The 22,199-nt window shown below is 50.9% G+C and overlaps 2 protein-coding genes across 9 annotated transcripts; both read right to left on the bottom strand.

Moving 5' to 3' along the window:
* Nucleotides 1–2,350: 2,350 nt before the first annotated feature.
* On the bottom strand, nt 2,351–8,572 carry LOC123954366 (glutathione S-transferase theta-3-like). The gene is made up of 5 exons (XM_046025493.1): nt 8,360–8,572; nt 6,862–6,949; nt 4,881–5,031; nt 3,115–3,291; nt 2,351–2,784 (listed from the first exon to the last, which is right to left on the bottom strand). The coding sequence occupies exons 1-5, from the start codon at nt 8,469–8,471 to the stop codon at nt 2,590–2,592; spliced, it is 723 nt and encodes a 240-aa protein (XP_045881449.1). The 5' UTR covers nt 8,472–8,572; the 3' UTR covers nt 2,351–2,589.
* A 1,905-nt stretch (nt 8,573–10,477) lies between these two features.
* On the bottom strand, nt 10,478–20,910 carry LOC123954365 (glutathione S-transferase theta-1). 8 transcript variants are annotated; one of them, XM_046025484.1, is made up of 5 exons: nt 20,725–20,903; nt 18,491–18,578; nt 16,588–16,738; nt 11,152–11,328; nt 10,478–10,948 (listed from the first exon to the last, which is right to left on the bottom strand). In XM_046025484.1, exons 1-5 carry the CDS (start codon nt 20,834–20,836, stop codon nt 10,754–10,756), a joined length of 723 nt encoding a protein of 240 aa, XP_045881440.1. In that variant the 5' UTR covers nt 20,837–20,903; the 3' UTR covers nt 10,478–10,753. The 8 variants fall into 8 exon arrangements, with proteins under 8 accessions (XP_045881440.1, XP_045881441.1, XP_045881448.1 ...); XM_046025485.1 differs by lacking the exon at nt 18,491–18,578 and adding an exon at nt 17,462–17,558 and having other exon boundaries at nt 20,725–20,859; XM_046025492.1 differs by having other exon boundaries at nt 20,613–20,725.
* Between the last annotated feature and the right edge of the window lie 1,289 nt (nt 20,911–22,199).

Raw genomic sequence — 22,199 nt, forward strand, 5'->3', positions numbered from 1 at the left:
TGCGAGGATGGCAGAGAATTGCAATTTGGGACAGCCTAAGGCAAAACCACAGGCAAGGCCAACCAACAAAGGAGAGAAACGTTTTTTAACACAAGAAAGGGAGGAGTTGGGGCGCCTGGGTGGCTCAGTGGATTAAGCCGCTGCCTTCGGCTCAGGTCATGATCTCAGGGTCCTGGGATCGAGCCCCGCATCGGGCTCTCTGCTCCGTGGGGAGCCTGCTTCTCTCTCTCTGCCTGCCTCTCTGCCTACTTGTGATCTCTCTCTCTGTCAAATAAATAAATAAAAAAAATCTTAAAAAAAAAAAGAAAAGAAAGGGAGGAGTTGGGAGACACTGTTATACATAAAAAATCCGCTGGAATAAACTGGGAGTTAAGAGTGTAGTCACTTTTCAGTGGCTGAGTGTTGAAAGTAGCTCACTGGCTGGACGGAGCAGGGGGATTGGTATAAAGATACCTTTCCCCGGCTGGCTGGCGGCATATAGTCTTCTTGCTCTTGGGAATGCAAGGTAGGGCTCAGTCTGGTAGGGTTACCAAGGGCTGCAAGTAGGAGGTGTGAGTTCTCCCTCTTGTGGCCTCCCAACTTTATTGTAAATGAGGTTTCCTTTATTCTGTTTCACAAAATAGGGGATTTGAACACACCCAAAACACGCACACCTACACACCTGTAGGGACCTTGCCCAGGTTCCATCCTTTTTTTTTTTACTGTGTTGCCACCATTTCCAAATAAGGCCACTTCACGTGGTATGTGGAAATCTGAACTTTTCTTGACCAGGAGCCAGGTGACACTTTTGAGTTCAGGTGAGGCTGGGTAGAGAACCTCTGGCTCCCTGCATCTCCACCTGGCTCTGACAGACATCTATCTGCCTTTGTGGCGTCTTGCACCGGTGGCAACCTTGTATCATAGGGAAGTACTGTCCATCAAGGGGTAAAGGCATGCCCTAGTCAAATTACCAGCCCTCGTTACTGCACCCTATATTTTTATAGTCAAAACAAAATGTCTCACTTAAAACACGGAAGTCTGGGGGTGCCTGGATGGCTCAGTCAGTTTGGTGTCTGCCTTCAGTGCAGGTCATGAGAACATTGGGGGTATAGCTCAGTGGTAGAGCATTTGACTGCAGTGCAGGTCATGATCCCAGGGTCTTGGGATCTAGCCTAGTGTCCGGCTTCCTTGGGGAGTCTGCTTCTCCCTCTGCCTCTGCCCCTCCCCCACCCTTCTGCTCATGTAAACTCTGTCTCTCTCTCTCAAGAATAAATATTTTTTAAAAACATGGAAATCCTGTTGATACGGCTAAACATGGTACTCTCATCAGTGTTGCAAAGTTGTTTCACTTGTAAATGAACATACAATTGAAATTGTGTGGGTGTGTATGAATATTTTCAATTACACTTCTAAAAATTCTATATGAGTATGCACATTAGAGGAGCCTTGGGGGCACCTGGCTGGCTCAGCCGGGAGAGCATGCAACTCTTGATCTCAGTTTCGAGCCCTGTGTTGAGTATAGAGATTACTTAAAAATAAAATCTTTAAAAGAAAGGGGGTGGGACCCTCCATGAGAAGGCAGGCAGTCTGAGAAGCTCTGTTCATGATTGTGTCCCATTAGCAGTTTACTGGTTGAATAAGATATCAGAGGGTCTAGGATACAAGACAGGTAGATTCTAATAGTCTTGAGGAGAAAGGACAGGGACAGGTGGCAAGTCTGGGATCCAGGGTGGAGCACAGATAAGAGAGAGACCAAGGTTCTGAGTAGGAGCACAAGGCCTCTCAGCAGCACCCAGAAGGCCAGGAACTAACCTGGGACTTCTCTCCTTGCAAGGAGGTTCATGAAGCAGCCCTGTACCCAAACCACCCATGGGAGACAGCATCACCCCAGAGGGAGGACAGAGAGAGACCTAAGAGACCAAGGTCATGCCTGATCCAGACATCCCTTCACCAGCTCAACTCCTATCTGTGACATGTGCTCAGCCCAGGGGGTGTTAAACCAACTCTGTTCCAGGGCTGAGAGAGGGAAGCAGTGGGGCTGATGAGCCTGGTGGGTGTCATCTGACTTGGCTTGGGGTTGGGGAAGTCAGGGAGGTCTCCCTGGAGAAGCAAAATGGTGACAGCCTAAAGATTATAAGAAGCACCAGGCAAAGGTGATGAGGGGCCCTATTAGCAATGGAAACAGCCTGAGCCAAGGCCAGGAGGTGGAGGCTGGAGCTGGGAGAAGGGGTCTAAAAATGTTGGGCTACTGTGTGCAACCAGAAGAGGGTGTCCTGGAGGGGTGGCCAAGGACTTGAATGCAAAGTTCAGTGATTCATACTTTAGCCTCAGAGCAGTTCAGCACCATAGAAAGTTTTAAACACAGGAGGGACAAGGTCAAATATGTGTTTACTAAGTTCATTAAGTTCTTTCCAGGGGTCACACAAAGTCAGAGTGGAAGGGGTGGGAATGAAGAATGAAGACAAAACAAAAGAAGGAATACCTGATGCCTGGAGGGAACCGGGGAACAGAGCCTGGAAAGTGTGTCTTGCTTACAGCCCAGGAGGAACAGCTGGACCTGTTTATTTTGAAAACAGAGTCTCCATCATCTCTGCAGGCCTGCCCTTCCCCTCACTGCAGCAAAACCTGCACGGAGGCCTTCAGCTTCTCCTTTGTGGCCGGGTCAGCCGGAGGCAAGTCCTTGGCCTTCATGATAGCTGCATGTGCCTCCTGAAAGAGGTCCTTTCCCACCTCCGCCTCCACACGTTGGCGCCATGCAGCCAGCTTGGGTCTGCTTTTGAAGACTTGGCAGCCAGCACTGACAGGCTATGGGAAGAAGGAGCCGGGTGGAGGGATAGGCATGGTCAAGCACAAGGCAGGATGACCTGGCTGAGGAATTCTCCAGGGTGGGTTTTCCCTTCTTGGCCACATGAGTAATAGGCTGGAGGTTCTCTCCCCAGAGACACTGGGAAGCTTCTCAGTATCACTGCAGGATAGGGTCTAAAGCCCCACTTTACAGATGAGAACACTGAGGCTCAGAGAGTGAAGTGGCTTGCCCAGGGTCCCACAGCCAGAAAGGGCAACATGAAATGGTACATTGGCTCCCTCCCAGGACACCTCAGTGCCCAGTGGATCACCTGACCCCACAGCACTCACATGCATCAGCTCTGTGATGGCCACCAAGTCAGCCACTGAGATGTGAGGTCCAGCAACGAAGTCCTGGTCCTTTAGGAACTTGTCCTCAAGCAACTGCAGGCACCTGTCCAGCTCAGCCAGAGTAGATGCCAATGTCTCAGGGGGCACCTGTTCACCCAGGAACACTGGGAACATCATCTGGTGGGTGGGAAGGCAGAGAGAGGGCTCAGTGTCTATCCAAAGCCTAGCCTAGTTCCTCATCCAATCTCATCCAATCTATCACCAGGCCTTCCAATTTCTCCTCACTTCAACCCACTCTTTCCACCCATGGCCACCACTAGCATTATCTTCTACTACAACATGGACAGCCTCCACCTCTCCCTAGGTCCTCATGCAAGGCAGCCAGTAGGGGGAACGTCTGCAATCTCAGACTGCCCATATCACCCCCTGCATCAAGCCTTCCATGGCTCCCCACTACCCTCACCATGAAAGCCTCAACCCAAGCCCCCCCTCACCCCGCCCAGGGAATCTACATGAGATTCTCTCCCTCTGCCGCTCCCCCGCCACCTCACGTGTGGGTGCGTGTGATGTGTGTGCACTATCTCTCTCCCAAATAAATGAATCTTTAGAAAAAAAATTCTTTAAGTAACTTTTCTGAAGACTTTATTTATTTGAGAGAGAGAGCACAGAAGGAGAGGAAGAAGAAGCAGCAGACTCCTGGCTGAGCAGAGAGCTGGGTTGGGGGCTCAATCCCAGGACCCCAAGATCATGACCTGACCCAAAGGCAAACGCTTAACTGACTGAACCACCCAGGCACCTCTCTTTCTTTCTTTCTTTCTTTAAGATTTTATTTATTTATTTTAGAGAGAGAGAGAGAGCACAAGCAGGGGGAGGAGCAGAGGGAGAGGGACAAGCAGACTCCATGCTCAGCGCAAAGCCTGACCCAGAGCTCAAACCCAAGACCCCAAGATCATGACCTGAGCTGTAATCAAGGGTCCAACGCTTAACTGACTGAGCTACCCAGGCGTGCAAAATGTTACTTCTTTCTAACAAATCTTTGTCAGTTTTTTGCTTGTTTTAAGTTTAATCCTTTCCTCCTTACACAAATGTCATTGTATATGGAAAATCTATTAGGCTCTTCTCTAAGTCTTCCAGTGTTTTTAGGCTTCAAAATCCTGAAATACCCAGAAATCAGACCAAATTTATTGAAAGGTCTCTTCATTTCTTCCTAGTCTGAGATTTTTCACTTAACACTTCTCTATCTGAAAAAGTATGTGTGTAGCCAGAGCTTGATTTTTCTCTCTCTCTCCCAAAAAGCAATTATTTCTGCAGTCAGGAACATGCAAAAGGGCATAGGATTGAGTTTCAGGAGCTCAGGAATCAGGGCACATCTGGAGAAGTCACTCCCTGGCTCTGCCTTGGTTTCCCCTCTGGGAAACAAGTTGGTTGGACTAGGGAGTCTCTGGCATTCTAGAATTTGGTGTTCCAAGACCTCAGGTCTCAGTGAATTTTTTAAAATATTTTACTTTTTATTTGAGAGAGAGAAGGAGCGGGGGGGGGCAGAGGAAGAGAGAGAAGCAGACTCCCTGTTGAGCAGGGAACCCGCTGCTGCCAGCTGCCATGTGGCTTGATCCTGGGACTCAATCCTGGGACTCCAGGATCATGACCTGAGCCAAAGGAAGATGCTCAACTGACTGAGCCACCCAGGTGCCCTGAATGGAATTTTTTAAACAGAAAGCACTGTCCCTTGAGCATTCTAGAAGGGTCCCCGTCCTGCCATAGCTCACCTTCTGCCACATGGCTCGGGTGCAGCTACTCCGAAGGGCTGTGTGCTGCCAGGCTAGGTACTCGTCCACACGGGCACGGGCCTGCAGGTCCTGGGGATACCAGTGGTCAGGGACCTCATATTTGCGACTCAGATACAACAGGATGGCCACACTGGGGGACACAGAGGAGATGAGGAACATGTACTAGTCACTTTCTGTCCCCTCCCCACTGCTCACATCTCCCCAACTCCCATAGGTGGAGCATTTCACTATCTTCATACCAAGATGCAGAGTAGGAATGTGAGGCTCAGAGAGGTTAGGTGACTGTCTAGGGTCACACAGCTCTACATTGCGTCATCCTATCATCTGAGCTAAGGGCACCAGGTGAAAAACAAAATGTCTTGGGATTTCAGAATGACGGTGATGGGGTACTCAGAGAGAGTTTCTAGGAGGAAGGGGGGTCCAACATGGTTCTTGAAAGACAAGAGTGACTTACATGGCACTCTGCACTATATCTGATGCATGGTCGTGACAGGAACAAAGCCAGCTGTCCCCTCACACTCCCTAGGGCTGGGATAAGGCCTCCCAGGTGAATGGGTCACTGCTTCCCACCCTGTCCCATCTCCTCTCTATCTACCCAAAGCCTCCAGCCTCCTCCCCCAGGAAGCCCTCTCTGACCTCCTCCCCTCCCTCCTCCCTCCACCATGTCTGACCTGTGCCTCATGTCTGGCCAGAGCACCAGGTCTCCATGGATGTTGGACTGTCCAGTGACCAGAGTTTCTAAAGCCAAGTGGAATGTGAATCTGGCTGTACTACAGAGGTACTGTGTGGCTTCAGTAAAGCCATCTCTATCCAGCCACCAACCTGGAAGATGGCCTGGGTTCTCCTCTCTCCCTCCTATGTCCACTGCTCCAGCACACTCTTGGGCTTGACCTTCAAGGGCAGTCAGAACTGACCACTACATCCCTCTGTACTACCATCTTGGTCTGGGGTACCAGCACCTCTCTCCTGGATTAGCACAGTATCTTTTCACCCCAGCCAGAGGGATCCTTTAAAACCGAAGTTGGATCTCAGCTCTCCTCTGCTTAAACTCCTGCAGTGGCCCCATCTTACCTACAGTAAAAGCCAAAGTCTTCCTGGCCACACAGGCTACCCACCGACCTCAGCCCCTGCTTACTCCCCTCCCTCACCCCAGCCACGCTGGACACCTTGTCTCTCCAACCTTTCCCCCAAGCACTGTCCCACTTCACTGCCTTTGGCTTTGCTGTTCCCTCCAGCCAGAACACCCTTCCCAAATACCCTGCACCTCTGTTCTAGGGTCTCTGCTCAGACACCTCCTCCTCAAGGGGCCCTTCACTCAATATCCTACTCAAAATTGCACCCTCCACCACACTCTTACCCTGCTTATTTTCTCCATGGCACTCATCACTGCCTGATAGGTTACACCTTACAGAGATTAGCAGTACACCACCCCCCTTCCAGAACATGAGCTCTAGGAGGCCAAGGACTTAGAATTGTTCAATGCTTTGGTCCCAAGGTCTAGATGGTTCCCGGTCGGTGCTCAGCAAATAGCCACTGAAGCTCTCTGGGTGCTCTCTTGACTCCCAGGGCAATAGAACTTGCCCAAAATTTGTAGAAGTAGAAGCTCTAAAGAGTGTAGTACAGTTACTCCTCCATATTTCGCTCTCCGCTCTCCTTCTGTCTGGGGGCTGAGTGGGCAGAGGAGGCCTGGAAACAGGCTGGAGGCCCTGTGACCTTGTGCAAGTCCCTCCCCTCCCCAGATTCAGTTTCCTCCTTTGTAAATTTCCCGGGAGGTGGAAGAAGGCTTGGGAGGGGGGAATGCCATGACTTCCATAGCCCCTCTCAGCCCCAGCCTCCTCTGCCTTCTGGGGCTGGCACAGGTGCTCAGGGCACACCAGCCATGATCCAAGCCATCAACAGTAGATACACGGACAGCTGGCTGGCCTCACAAGGCCCCGGTAGCCGCATGGGGACCTGATACCTCTCAGCCAAAGTGAAGTCCCCATCCTTCAAGGCTGGCACCTTCCTCAGGGGGTTCACCTGGGCAAAAGCATCGCTGTGGTGCTGGCCTATGGGAGAGACCAGTGAGGTGGGTGAGGAGAACTCTGAGCCCCGTCCCCCACTGAGGCCTCTCCCACCCCCACCCCTACCTCCACCCCCACTGCACCCCCACCCCAATATCCAGGCACCAACTTTCTGAGGCCCCTATCCAGGTGGGTAATGGGAAGGAGACCACTCTGCTGGTCACCAGACCACAGACCCTGACCCCACCAGAGGTCTACCCTTCCTGGGTCCACCCTCCCTGGGAACCTGGGCCAAGCAGCATCTCAACTTGGCCATGAACAGGGAGGGTGAGTCCCTGCAGCTGTAAGTCACCCCTACCCCAGGCCGAGCCAATTCCATCCATATATCAGACACTCCAGTCTCTCCTCCCTGGGCTCTAAGCTTGCCCCTGCAATCCATCTTCCTATGCTGGCTGCGTAACCTGTCCGCACCACAGAGCTCCGGCTACACCTGCCCCCAGCCCTCAGTTCAGGCTCATTCTCTCCAGGAGCTCCTGCCCTCTTCCGTCACCCAGCTTCCAGCAGCTCAGCTCTTCTTTCTGTCCCATGCCAAACGCTCAAGGCTCCTTACCCAGTGGGGGTTCCCAGGTCTGACAGTGTATGGAGTCAGAGGACCTCAGTGGAACCAGGCTCCAGCCTGGCCACAGGCCCACCAAAGGGCCTCTTTGCCCCTCACCTGGGTGAGGAGAATCACCCCTACCCATTCTCCCTCCAGAAAATGCCTCTGTGCCCAGCCCCCATCCCAAGGAGTGCTGGAAAGGCAGAGCAAGGTGGCAGCATTGCAGTTGGTGGCCCAAGCTGTGGGGGCACCAAACACAGAAGGTAGGCAGGCCTAGGTAGAAGTAAAGAGGAGACCAGAGCCAGGTGGAACCGCCTTCTGCTGGCGGCTGCAGAAATTCAAGAGAAGCAGGCTACTCCAATTCAGAAATGAGGAGGTGGTTTCATTGTTTTCTCCAAGCCCAGGTGTGAAGGCATCTGGGCACTCACTCCACTTCCCCACGCCTCCCACCCTTCCCGCCTCCCACGCCCTCCACTGCTGTTTCTCTGCTGTGCTCCCTCTCAACCTGTATTTTTTCTTAAAGATTTTATTTATTCATTTGACAGAGATCACAAGCAAGCAGAGAGGTAGGCAGAGAGAGGGGGGAAAGCAGGCTCTCCGCTAAGCAGAGAGCCCGATGCGGGGCTCGATCCTAGGACCCTGAGATCTTGACCTCAACCGAAGGCAGAGGCTTAACCCACTGGCCACCCAGGCGCCTCTCAACCTGTATTTTGAAAAATGTTTCGTATTCACTAGGCAAAGATCGGGGATCTCGAAAAAGGCACAACCGGTAACTGATTACACAGTACTGCAGCAGGCGGGGGTCCGTTAGCACACAGGCGCCGGGACCGCGGGGCCTGCCTTTCTGCCCCGCCCACCTTTAAGCAGCTCCACCGCGCGCAGCTCGAAGGGGATTCCGTTCTTCTTGGCGAAGATGTAGACGGCGCGACAAGGCTGGGACAGGAGGTCTAGGTAAAGCTCTAGGCCCATGGCGGGAGCAGAGGTCCGCCCCCGGGGTCGCGCCCAAGGTATAAGAAGGGGAAGAGGAACGACTGGCGGATTCTGCGAGGCCCCGGAGCCTAGAGCCGAGCGCGGTCTGGAGGAGAGGGGTGAGGTTGGGGGTGGGGGCGTCTGAGCCCCGCCCCACCCTCCCTGCCCATTGGATGGCTCTGGAGAACTTTCGGCCAATCAGCGGCGCCCCAATTCTCCCTCCCTCCCTTCTCTGGAACCCTGGCAGCAGTTCTCTTGGTGGAGAGGGCGCCGGAAGACTTGGCCTGTGACCTGAGGTTTCGCTGCCAGGTCATACCCCTTCCCCGAACCTCCACGTCTATCTTTGCCAAATGGTGCAGTGGAGGGTGGTAATGGGAACGGGACGCCAAGAACGCTTCCAGCACGGACCTTCAGTGAATTTAGGATCGAAGGGCTCGGCTGCCTTCTGTTGGCCCAAGTCACCTGCCCGAACTCAAGGAGGGAACTGAGAGAGGAGGGGCTTCTGACTCCCCAGGACACAAAGGGAGGCAGAAAACGGAGGTACAGTAGCCTCCCCTGGGCCCAGTGCCCACGATAGAGCCTCGGGAGGTTTCTGGACCCCAGCTCCCTGCAGAGGCCCGGCATCCCGGAAAGAGTGAGCCGCCCCTCCCTAATTCCTGGGGTCAAATTCATTACACTCCAGCTAATCCTTCTAGCAGATGGCAGAAGCCAGGGGTGGCCCACGAGGTCTGCAGGAGGTCTGTAAATTCCCCACTTCCTTTACAGGGCCAAGTCCCTCCAAATGACACTTTCTGGCCCCCGAAGTCCGTGGACATGAACCCCCCCATTCCCTAAGAGAGGCTCTTGGGGGAAGAAGACCCTGCCCCCAAAGCCAAGATCCAGAGAAAACCCCTTGGCAAGAGGATGTTATTGGAAATTTTTGTTTGTTTGTTTTGTTTTTTTGTTATTGGAAATTTTAAGTAAGATTTAAGTAAGACCTATCCGCCCCTTCCCCCTCCCCTCCTCACTCCTCCCTAACCCACCCCCCCCCCACTCTCTTCCCCTCCCAGGGAGAGACTACCTTCAGGGGCCAGTGCTGGAGCCCTCTCCAGGCTGGGAAGGGCCATGTTCTCCATCCCCTTCATTGCCCTGCCCTCCTGCACAAATCACTTTTGGCAGGATTACTATAATATCCAATCTCCTTGCTCTCTTTGGCCACCCTCAAATCCAATCCCCCTCACCTCCACCCGCCACCAGAGAGCCACAATATTATTTTAAAGATTTTATTTATTTATTTGACAGAGACACAGCAGGAGAGGGAACACAAGCAGGGGGAGTGGGAGAGGATGAAGCAGCCTTCCCTGGAGGAGCAGGGAGCCGATGCAGGCCTGGATCCCAGGATCCTGGGATCATGACCAGAGCCGAAGGCAGACACTCAATGACTGAGCCACCCAGGCTCCCCCAGAATATTAATTTTAAATACAATCTGGTGGGGTGTCTGGCTGGCTCAGTCAGTAGAGCACGCAGCCCTTAATCTCAGGATCATGAGTTCAAGCCCTACAGCCAGTGTGAAACCTACTTAAAATATAAAGAAATAAAGAAATGCAATCTGAGCACACTCTGCCTATTTATGGTTTACAGATCATAGGCATGGCCTTCAAGGCCCTGCATGACTGATTCCTGTCCGGGAGAGCTACTGATTGGCTTTGCCCCTCCTGATCAATTCGGCAAACAGAAGCAGGACTCCTGAGCTACAGTACTTGATGTCAGAGGGCCATGTCCTGGGAGGTTGGCCCAGCCAACTGATTGATGACCATGCCTATAGTCACATGTGGGATGCCTGCTGATCCCTATGCTGTAGGACAAATCACTTTCTCTGAGAATTAGAAAAGTAGAGGGCATTTGTAATTTCACTCTTGGCAACCATTATGGGGAAGCTGACCCACAGGGCCCCAGAAGAGGGCTTGTCTTTCTGATGCAGACCAAGACCAGGGCCAAGACAGGTCAAATAAATCACACATCCGAGCTAGAAGAGTAGGCTCAGGCTTAGCCCAGGTTTATTTCCCAAACTGAAAACGAAATGCAGTGATTAAAGGAGATGAGATCTGGCTATTCCATTCTCACTGTGGCTTTTAGGCAGCTGTGCAAGATGGTGTGGGTGTAGGGGTCTAACCAGGGGAGCATAGGTGCAGTGGCACTCGGGCAAATCACTACAGTCCTCTGAGCCTGCCTCCCCTGGGACATTGGAAATGAACGTGCTTTGTGAACTGCCAAGGGCAAGTGCAGGGACAGGTCTTCCTGGCTCAACCAATCATGGCCAGTACTGCAGGCATTAGCTTCTGCTTTACAGTGGGGTCTGCAGGTGGGGACTCCTTGGCCTTCATGATGACCTCATGGGCCTCCTGGAAGAGATCCTCTCCCACTGCTGCCTCCACACGCAGGCGCCATGCAGCCAGCTTGGGTCGACCTTCGAAGACTTGGCAACCAGCACCCACAGGCTGCAGGGAGAAAGGAAACAGGATTGGGGTGGAAGGTAAGGTCAAGGATGGCAGCCTCTGCCTGGTTTGGGGGTCCCAGAGCCCCAGAAGAGGTTTCCACACATAAGTATGGCCCATAGCCAGGTGGGGGCAGTGTGAGCAAGAATTCAGCGACTACCCGGAGCCCTCCCCGCCTAGCAAGCCGGCCTATCCATAGCACTCACATGCATCAGCTCTGTGATGGCCACCAGATCAGCCAGTGAGATGTGGGGCCCGATGAGAAAGGCCTTGTTTTGGAGGAACTTGTCCTCAAGCAACTGCACGGTCACATCCAACTCAGCCAGCGTGGCTGCCAGCATCTCAGGAGACACTGGCTCACCCAGGAAAACAGGGAACATCACCTGGAGGCGGGGAGGCACGGTAGGCAGTTAGGGGCCAGCCCAGCCTCAGGAGCAGGAAGGCAAGTGTGCCTCCCCCACCCCAGTTTGAGCTGCTTTCTGGTTCTATACACCTGTCTTCGAAGGCTGGGCGGGGCCTACAGGGAAATTCCCAAAGGACCACTGTTTCCAGAAATATTCCTGCCTCTGATGGCTGAGCCTCAGGGGGCATCTGACAAGACTCAAACCCCTTTGAGAATGACTCAGACCCCTTTGAGAATGACTCGGGGGACTTGAACAATGAGTTTCATACTTTGGAAGTAGGCGGTTAGCCTAGGGACAGTCTATGTTATAACCTCTTTCCCATGAATGTAAAGTCAGTACCTCTTACTGGGTAAATAATTAGGATGGGCTTACAAGGTTTCCACTCTGCCACTTACAAAGCATGTGGCCTAAAATAAAATACCTAAACCCTCTGAGCCTCAATTTCCTCATCTATATTATAAGAATAATAGTACATGACTCTCTTTATAAATGGGAAGGTGGGACAGTCAGTGAGAGGGACAGTCAGTTGCCTAAGATGGCACAGCTAAGAAAAGACTAAGCCAAGAGTAGAATAGACATTTTCTGACAGCGAGCTACCAGGAACTAAGGAGGAGGGCTAGGAAAGGGTAGTGTCCAGGATCTGGGAGGAAGGTGTTTTAGGGGGAAGCCATCAACAGCCTCATGGCTGGCAGAGCCATAGGGAGGTACAGTGGACGAGGAGCAAGGGAAGAATGCTTCATGCTTCGTTTCGTTAAGTTGCTTGGGGGAGCCTGGGACTCAGATCAATATGACTAGGATTGTACATGAGCCCTGGCTTCGGGCTTCAGTTTCCTCCCCCATACAAGGTAGATAGAATCAGCAGTCTCTCACAGGTGCCCTGGAGGCCAGCCCTGAGCTAATGGCTCTCCTTTGACTACAGAGTTTTTTTGTTTTGTTTTGTTTTGTTTTGTTTTAAAGATTTTATTTATTTATTTGACAGAGATCACAAGTAGGCAGAGAGGCAGGCAGAGAGAGAGAGAGAGAGAGGGAAGCAGGCTCCCTGCCGAGCAGAGAGCCCGATGCGGGACTCGATCCCAGGACCCTGAGATCATGACCTGAGCCGAAGGCAGCGGCTTAACCCACTGAGCCACCCAGGCGCCCTGACTACAGAGTTTTTTAAGAATATGGATCAGGGGGCGCCTGGGTGGCTCAGTCAGTTAAATGTGCAACTCTTTTTTTTTTTTTTAAGGTGGTTTTTTTTGTTTTGTTTTGTTTTGTTTTGTTTTTAATTTGACAGAGATCACAAGTAGTCAGAGAGGCAGGCACAGAGAGAGGGAGAAGCAGGCTCCCTGCCAAGCAGAGAGCCGGTGTGGGACTCGATCCCAGGACCCTGAGATCATGACCTGAGCCGAAAGCAGAGATTTTAACCCACTGAGCCACCCAGGTGCCCCAAATGTCCAACTCTTGATCTCAGCTCGGGTCATCATCATAGGATCATGGGACTGAGCCCCACATCGGGCTGCACAATAGGCATGGAGACTGCTTAGGATTCTCTCTCTCTCTCTGCATCCCTCCCCTCCCACCTCTCTCTCTAAAACAAACAAACAAACAAACAAACAAACAAAAATTAAAATTAAAATTAAAATATGGATCAGTTGCTGACATTTAAAAATGGGGGCATTTCATATGTAAGAGTCCAGATTTCCAGCTTTTTTTTTTTTTTTAAGATTTTACTTATTTATTTGAGGCAGACAAAGAGCAAGCACAAGTGAGTAGAAGGGCAGCCGGGAAGCAGACTCCCTGCTGAGCAGGGAGCCCAGCGCAGGGCTCTATCCTGATCCCAGAATCCTGGGATCATGACCTGAGCCAAAGGCAGAGGTTTAACCAACAGGCAATCAGGTGCCCCTCTAGCTTCTTTTCCATATAAAGGGTGCTGGCCACAGGGTATGCCTGCTCAGTATCTAAGGCTGATGCTGGGGAGAAGCCACTGCGTCAGGAGGGCACAATGAGCTCTCAGTTTGCACAACCCCAGCTAGCCCTCCTCCCTCATTTTTTATTGGCCTCGCCCCTGCCAGAGATTATCTACCATTTTCCTTCTGTTTCAATTTGGTTGATCCATAATTTGCAGGGTTTGGAAGAGCGGTTTTTTTCCTCTTTAAATATAACAGATCATACTAGGGTAATAAGTACATTGCGGTTTATTTATATAATGAATTACTGTAGCGTAGTTAAAATGGATAAATTAGATACACCCACAGCAATACAGAAAAATGCACAATGCAGAGCGATATGAGAGCATTTATATAAAATTTTAAACATGCAAAGCATGACTTTATTTTGCTTATGATGACAACTAAGTGTAATAATGTATAAAATTGTAAACTGGAAGGACTCCCACCAGATCCCAGAGCAGAACGGCCTCTCAGGAAGGAGTGAGGGCAAGGGAGAGGTCTTTTGAAAGTTTGTCCTCTGTTTCTGTTTTATATAAGAAATGACAGGAAACAGAGAAATAAAGCTCATGACCCACAATTAGCAATACACTTTATTGTTTTTTTAAATATTTTATTTATTTATTTGAGAGAGAGAGAGTATGGGGTGGGGCGGAAGGAGAGGGAGAAGCAGACTGCTCGCTGAGCAGGGAGCATGATGTAGGGCTCAATCCTAGGACCCCGGGATCATGACCTGAGCCGAAGGCAGATGCTTAACCGACTGAGCCACCCCAGCGCCCCCATCCATACACTTTAAAAAATTAGGAATCTTGGGGCACCTGGGTGGCTCAGTGGGTTAAAGCCTCTACCTTCGGCTCAGGTCATGATCCCGGGGTCCTGGGATCGAGCCCCACGTCGGGCTCTCTGTTCAGCGAGAAGCCTGTTTCCTCCTCTCTCTCTCTGCCTGCCTCTCTGCCTACTTGTGATCTCTATCTGTCAAATAAATAAATAAATAATCTTTAAAAAAAAAAATGAGGAATCTTGCTTCTGATTAGGACATCAATGTCACAAAAACCATAGCTCCCATCATAACAATGGTGGAAAGAAAATGATCTTATCTTTCCTTAAAGCCATCAAAGAGTTATAGAACTTTTAAAAATAGAAAATAAAAGACAAAAAAATGAAGAAGAAAAAAAGCCTAAACCTATGCTGTCTGATATGGTAGCTGCTAGTGAGCTCTTAAAATGTGGCTAGTCCTAGCTGAGTTGTGGGGTATATGCATAACACACATGGGATTCTGAAGACTTAGTGCAAGAAAAGAATGCAGAATAGTGCATTAATGATTTTTCTACCGATTACATGTTAACCATAATTTTTTTATTTTTAATTATGGTAAGAAATGTGTAATAAAATTTCCCATCTTAACCATTTTTAAGTGTACAGTTTCATGGCACTAAGCACATTCACACTCTTGTACAACCACCACTGCTGAGATAGTCTAGGGAAAGCAAGAGGGACTTACTTAATTCCTATGGAAGTCCCTGGTCTGAGACAAGGGTTAAAAATTTCCATAAGCTGGGGTGCCTGGGTGGCTCAGTGAGTTAAGCTTCTGCCTTTGGCTCAGGTCATGATCTCAGGGTCCTGGGATCAAGCCCCGATCTCAGGGTCCTCAGCAGGCAGCCTGCTTCCCCTTCTCTCTGCCTGCCTCTCTTCCTATTGTGAACTCTCTCTCTCTCTGTCAAATAAATAAATAAAATCTTAAAAAAAAATGTCCATAAGTTTAGAGACAAACACCTTCTTCTGGGAAAGAGAATGAATGAGAGGTAAGAGCCATAAGGCAGGAATGGTTGTCTGGGCAAAATTAGAAGTAACAATTTAAAGCCTGCTTGCACAAGTATTTCTATTTTCCAGGAGCCCTAAAAGAATGTCGACCATGAAGAAAAGCATCTTGTGATTGTCTCGTGTCCACTAAAAAGTGACGCCCACTAGATAATGACTGTGGGACTGAAGGATGCTTCCCCACTTCCAGCCCCTCACCCTTCAGAAAAGGGCCTTTCTAAGCCTCCTACCGTAGGGACGGTGTAGCGACATTCCTCTTTTCTTGCTGGCCCCCTTTTATACAAGCTATCTCTAATAAAAACCTGTTTTCTTTCTCTAAAGTTCCATGTTCATTTCTGTGACTCAAGAACCTAGACTCAGGGGTTGGGTAAGGGCACCATCCATCTCCAGAACTCATTCATCATCCCAAACTGAAACTCTGACCCCATTAAACAACTTCCCATTCCCTCCTCCCCTGACCCCTCACAGCCATCCTTCTACTTTTTTGTCTTTATGAACAGAATAGGAATTTCATATAACTGGAACCATACAGGGGCACTTGGCTAGCTCAGATGGAAGAGCATGTGACTCTTTTTTTTCTTTCTTTAAGATTTTATTTATTTATTTGACACAGAGCGGGAGAGAGAGAGAGCAAGAGAGCATAAGCAGGGGGAGTGGCAGTAAGAGAGAAGGGGAGAAGCAGGCTTCCTGCTGAGCAAGGGGCTTAATCCCAGGACCCCAGAGATCATGACTGAGCCACCCATATGCCTCTCTACCTTTTTTTGAACATAATGTCTAGCATACCATAAGACGTGCAAAAAAAAGAAGGAAGTGTGACCCATAATCAGGAGGATAAAAAATGGCCAACAGAAATAGACCCACAGGGGACAAAGGTATGAAAATTAGCTGCAAAGACTTTAAAGTAACTATTATAAATATGTCCAAGAATTTAGAAGAAAAGATGGACCAAATGGGTAAACAGATGGTGCATTTCAGCACAGAAAAGGAGATTTTAAAAAGAAGCAAATGGAATTTCTAGAACTGAAAAATACAGGTTGTTACAGAACCTGGATTGGGTCCTGATGGAAGAACCACCCGGCGATCTTTTGGAGACTTTGGAGGATCAGAGTTTATTTAACACCTACTGGCTCAGAGGAGAGTGATCTCCAAAGGTCTGAGCCCTGAGCACAGACAAAAGGGGTAATTTATACCCTTCTATTTCCACATACTTGGTACTTTTGGCGCATGCATGGAAGCAGGGCAGAGAGAAGAACCTGGAAGAGCCCTGGGCCAGTGGCTGGGACTCCTTTGCTGACTCAGCTGACCACCTGAGAACACAGATTTTCCCTTACCAAAGTCTAAAATGAAGACTGTGTTAGATGGGCTTAATAGCAACGTGGGCACAACAGAAGAAAGAATTATCGAGTCAAAGTTAGGTCAACAGAGACTATCCAAACAGAAAAGAATATGATGGTGCTTTCGCCCCTTTGGGGCAATGCCCTCAGGGCCTCACCTTGTGCCACAGGGCCCGGAGGCAGCTTCTCCGCAGGGTCGTGTGCTGCCATGCCAGATACTCATCCACAAGGGCGCGGGCCTGTACATCTTGGGGGTACCAGTGGTCAGGGACTTTATACTTCCGGGTCAGGTAGAGCAGGATGGCCACACTGCAGGGGAGGGAGGACATGATGGGTGGAGGAAGGACTCTAGGCTAGGGGCTTAATCAAATTCCCTTCTTTAATATTCCTGACAATGTGCCAAGGTCTTTGCCTCATTCTCCAGAGAAGGAAGTCAGGCTTAGAATACTGACGGGACTTGCCCCGGGCACAGAGCCGTTGGTGGCAGGACTAAGAATCTTTCTCAGACTAACACCCAAGCTCATCCTAGCACCAGGCAAAAGCCCACAGCAGAGTATCCTGCCAAGAGTATCCTGTTCAGAGTCAGTCTCTGATCAGAGGGCCAGAGGGCTTCCTGGAGGAGATGCCATCAAAGCTAACCCTTAAAGCTCAGTTCTTCCCAGTCTGCGTCCCTTCTCATCCTCTGGCACCCAGACCAGCCTCAGATGGCCTGACTGCTCAAAAAGGCTTTCCTGTCTTCCCTTTGTCCTCCCTAAAGCACCCTGTAGGAAACACTAGGGCTGCTGCAGAATCATGGAACAGCAGAACAGACCAGGCACCTGGAGCTCTCCTCCTGGTCTAGGTCATGAGGGCTACCATGGTGTTGGGACAGGCATGGATCTGGAAGGGCCCTGAGATGCATGAATTTGGAGCCATAAGAAAGCTTTCAGGAACTTGGGTTACTCCAAGGGTTGTGCATCCCAGGCAGTAAGGGCAGAAAACCTCCGTTCCCTATTAGGAGTCCTGTATCCACGTCTTGGCTTAACAACTCACTTGTCTGTACAAGATACCCTGGAGCTCTTTTTCCTCCCAGCTAATTGTTCAAACCACCTCTGGGGACAGCTGCAGGTCCCTAGGAGTCACAGACCTCCTTACGGTGAGAAAAGACACAGAGAAATGCAGAAATCACATGATGCCTCTGGCAGGCACCATGGGTGCTCAACACCGGGTGACACAAGGACCCAAGACAGCAGAGAGCAGCAGAAAGAAGAAAATGACACTGACGTAATGCCGGGAATTCTTGGGGGGAATGCATCCATCTCACGATTCCAGAGATAAGTTCAAAAGCTTCAAGTTCTCCTTGTTATGGGAGGGGTGACATAGGTGATAAAAGGAGCAGAATGGGGGTGGGGCGGTGTGAACTTCCCTAAGGAGGTTTCCACTTCTTGGGATCTGTTGGGATGTAAAACACCCACATGCCTCACAGTCCTCCCTTGAGTGAGGCCCACCCAAGGAGGCTGAAGCCCAGACTTGGAGTCACTGGGTAGACCAGAGGCCCATGGGCCATCTCGAGCCAGAGCGCCATCCCTTCCCTGTCCTATGCCCCTGCTCTGGGGTATGCTTGCCAACAAACACAGGATGGGTACAGAAGTAAAATATGCTTACTTGTGAACTGGACCAGCAGGCAGGCCTGGGTCCGGGTTCCAACCCTGACTCTCTATGGGATGTTAGGCTAAGGACCCTTCACCTCTGAGGAGTTTAGTTTTTTTGTCTCTAAAATAGAGGGTTAAAGGGCACCTGGGCAGCTCAGTCAGTTAAGTGGCCGACTCTTGGTTTCAGCTCAGGTCATGATCTCAGGGTCCTGGGATCTAGCCCTGTGTGGGGCTCTGAGTTCTGTGGGGAGTCTGCTTGTGGACTCTCTCTCTCCCTCTCCCTCTGCCCCTCACTGCTCACTTGAGTTCTCTCTCTTTAACATAAATAAGTAAATAAAATAAAATAAGTAAATAAAATTTAAAAGTAAATAAAATAAATGGACCAGATGGTTCCAGTGAGTTTTGGTGGCAGCCTCAGGGTCCCAGTCACCTCTCAGCCAAGGTGAAGTCTCCATCCTTCAAAGCAGGCACCTTCTTTAGGGGGTTCACCTGGGCAAAGGCATCGCTGAGGTGCTGGCCTGCAGAGAGCCCATCATGGTTGGTGAGGAAGGAAACACAGCCCTGCGAAGCCTGTACCCCCTCCCTACTAAGTCCAGGTCCCAATTCCATGGTTCTTCTGCAGCCCCCAGGTGCTCTCCTGCATGGCAAAGGCTAATGAGGGCCACTTGGGTAGGGGCAGGACACTATTCTGCCAAATGTTGCAAAATGGACCATGAGAGCCCCTGCCATGCCAAGTCCCATTGGGCACAAGCTCCACCCACAGACCAAGGGGCAAGATGTGATGCTTCAGCTGGGCCTTCACATGCACCCCACCCACCCCACCCCACCCCACCTACCCCACCCCACCCTACCCACCTCTACACCTCTACACCATCCTCGGCCTCATAAGTTCACATTCAGGATGCCCCAGGCTGCCAGAATGAGGTGGCTAGTCACCCGAATGGAGCTCTGATTCCTTATGGTGCCCCTTTCCCTGTGGACTCTAAGGTAAGGCCACCAAACACAGAGAAGTGGCTTTCTCCCAGTATCTATTTACTTGCAAACAAGCTCCTCTGTGTCCCCTTGTTCACCCTGCCCTAGGCCACTGGGGATACAGGACTGGCCCTGCCTTTAGGTTCTGCTGGAGCTGGAACAGTCACACTTTTGTCCCACCCACAACCCCCAAAAGATGCAGCCTCAAGTCCCCTGGGCCCATGGCTCCTGCTTGAGTTTGTATGGGTGGCTCCTACTCCTGCAGATGCTGTCAGAGAGAAGCTTCTAAAGAGCATGTAAGGGACGCCTGGGTGGCTCAGTTGGTTAAGTGGCTGCCTTCGGCTCAGGTCATGATCCTAGCAGCATCCTGGGATCGAGTCCCACATCGGGTTCCTTGCTCGGCAGGGAGTCTGCTTCTCCCTCTGCCTGCCACTCTGTCTACCTGTGCTCGCTCGCGCTCTCTCTCTCTCTCTGACAAATAAATAAATAAAATCTTAAAAAAAAAAAAAAAAAAGAGCATGTAAGCTTATCATCCACCATCCTGCTCAACAGTCTTCAGTGGCTCCCCATTACCCCAGGATCAGGCGGAAGCTCCTCGAAGCCATACACAATTGCCTTAACACTCTAGCCTCAACACACCCACTGTCCTCCCTTCTCCCTCCCTTCACACTGTGCCTTCACTAGACACACCTGCCCTGCTCTCCTAGTAAAACCCACTGCTCTGCACCCTTTATTTAGCATCCTGACTGGGATGTTCCTTTGTCCCCATGCCCTGTCCCCCATACAGGGCAGAGATGATCCCTGGGGAGGCCAAGTGGGAAATCCCCCCAGGAGACTCTAAGAAGATGAAGATTCAGGCAGAGGGACAGGCCAGTTCAAAGGCACAAAGGCAGGCAAGGGGGAGACCAACCTTGGTGGTAAAGTGATGGGGGTGGGGGTGGGGAGTGGGGGTTGGAGGCTCAGCCAAGCAGAGTTACCCCATCTGCCCACCGAGCTATACCTCTGTTCTGCTTCCCTCAGCTGTGTCCTTGGAGCCTTGGGAGCCTGCCAGAGACACAAACCCTCCAGCTCAGGAGTGCAGGGCTCAACATGTTCCCGCAGCCTCCCGGCAGTCTCCCTTCAAGCCCCCAGCATGATGGGGGAGCCCTCCCAGCAGGCTGCCCCAGAAGAACAGGCAGAGAACAAGGGAAAGCAGAAGGCAATGCCTAAGAAGTAGGGACAGAAAAGGGCCCCCCAATGCAGATGGGGCCAATGCATAGCGCAGGGCTGGAAAGTGGGGACCCTGGTGACTGGCTGTTGCAGAGTTTCAGCAGTGGGGGGCCACAGAGGAGGGACTGGGCTCTGCCCCAGTCTCTATGCTCGGCCCCCTAACCCCTCAGCTCCTGCCCCCATCTCTTTTCTGGAGCTCCTCTATCCCTACGTCCAGGTGCACCCTGTTTTCGTTCACCGGGTCTCTCTTTTTCCTCAAGCTCCCCACCCCTTCACTGGGCCTCGGCTGCGCCCCATCGTCTATCCCGCGGGACCGAGCCCAGTTTGGGGAATTGATTACCAGACTCTCTCGGATCTCCTCGGTGGCTCACCTTTTTCAGCAATGGCCCCAAGAAGAGTGGGCGCCGGGCGTCCTCTTAAGCAAGATTTGGCCTCCCCGTTCCTCCCCGATCTCTCGGTTCCCAAACCCAAGCCTGGGCCCACCTTTGAGCAGGTCCACCCGGCGCAGCTCGAAGGGTATGCGATTCTTCTTGGCAAAGATGTAGACCGCCCGGCAGGGCTGGGACAGCATGTCCAGGTAAAGCTCCAGCCCCATGGCGGCCAGACCGGACTCGCGATCCCAGGGACTCGACACACCCCAGCGCAGCCAGGAACACAGTGTGTCCTGGGGCCACGCCCCACCAGCCTCCACTCCCGGTTGGGTGGCTCTGGGCACCCACTCCGGGCTCCGGACACCGGGATTTTGGTCCAATCGCTGGAGCGGCCAAGGGCGTGTCTGAGGGGTTTGAGACCAGGAGCGCGGAGCCCAACAGGCGGGGCGGTGACGCGTAGGTCTCTCCTCCAAGGGTCCCGCGGAGGGTCCCCAGTCCTTCGTGACTACCTTATTTCACTTACCATGCTGTCTTCAAGGTTCATCCACGTTGTCGCTGTCAGAATTTCCTATCATTTCCATTTTAGAGATGTCGAGATTGAGGCAAAAAGTGATCATGGACCCAGGAAATCTGGCTCCAGAGTCCATGTTCTCAAGAACACTCCAGAGATCCTGACACCCGAGCGGATCTTGAGGGCAGTATGCTGAGTGAGATAGGTTCAACAGGGAAAGACAAATACGGCGTAATCACACTTATTTATGAAATCTAAAAAAAAAGTCAAACTCATAGAGACCAAGTAGAATGGTGGTTACCAAAGGCTGGGAGGTGGGGAAACTGGAAAAATGGGTAAGGGTACAAACTTGCAACAAGAGATAAATAAGTTGTGGAGATCTATCACAACATAATGATTATTAGTCAACAACGTTGGTCGTCAACAATATAGACAACAACTGTAGTACAATTTCAAAGTTGCTAAGAGGCTAATCTTAATTATTCTCCCTACAAAAAAAGAAATAGTAATTAGGTGACCTAATAGACTGTTAGCTCATGTTACAATGTATAAATGTATCAATTCAACAGGCTGTACACCTTAAACTTCCACAGTGTCAATTATATCTCAATAATAAATAGGTAGATAGATAGAGAAAATAATGGGGAGGCTAGAGAGCTACAGGGCGCTTACAAGTCATCATGCCCGGATTCACCTGCTAAGCCCTAATTTCAGGCCTGTTCCTTACCACCCGGGTATCCCCCCAGAGCATGCCACCTCGCTGGTGAAATGGCATCGGTGTCATTTCCTAACATAAGTCCAACTGAACTTGCATCCACAAGAACAAAACGTTTTCTACACAGTAAGAAAACTCTTTGCAAAGAAAGCAAATGTTGGTAATAATGATTCTCAACTGAAAAAAAAAATTAAGGAAGGACAAGAACTTCAGATATCAGACGTTGAAGTTTGAAAAAGGGGCTAGACCCTCAGAGGAGGTCAGTTACTTGATCCCCATTTCCCTCTGACCCCCAGGAGGACGGCATTCCCCCAGGAGGAGCTGGGCAAGGTCCTCTCTAGGGCTCAGCCTCAATCTTGAA

The sequence above is a fragment of the Meles meles genome, chromosome 12, assembly GCF_922984935.1.
Source record: "Meles meles chromosome 12, mMelMel3.1 paternal haplotype, whole genome shotgun sequence".
NCBI lineage: Eukaryota > Metazoa > Chordata > Mammalia > Carnivora > Mustelidae > Meles > Meles meles.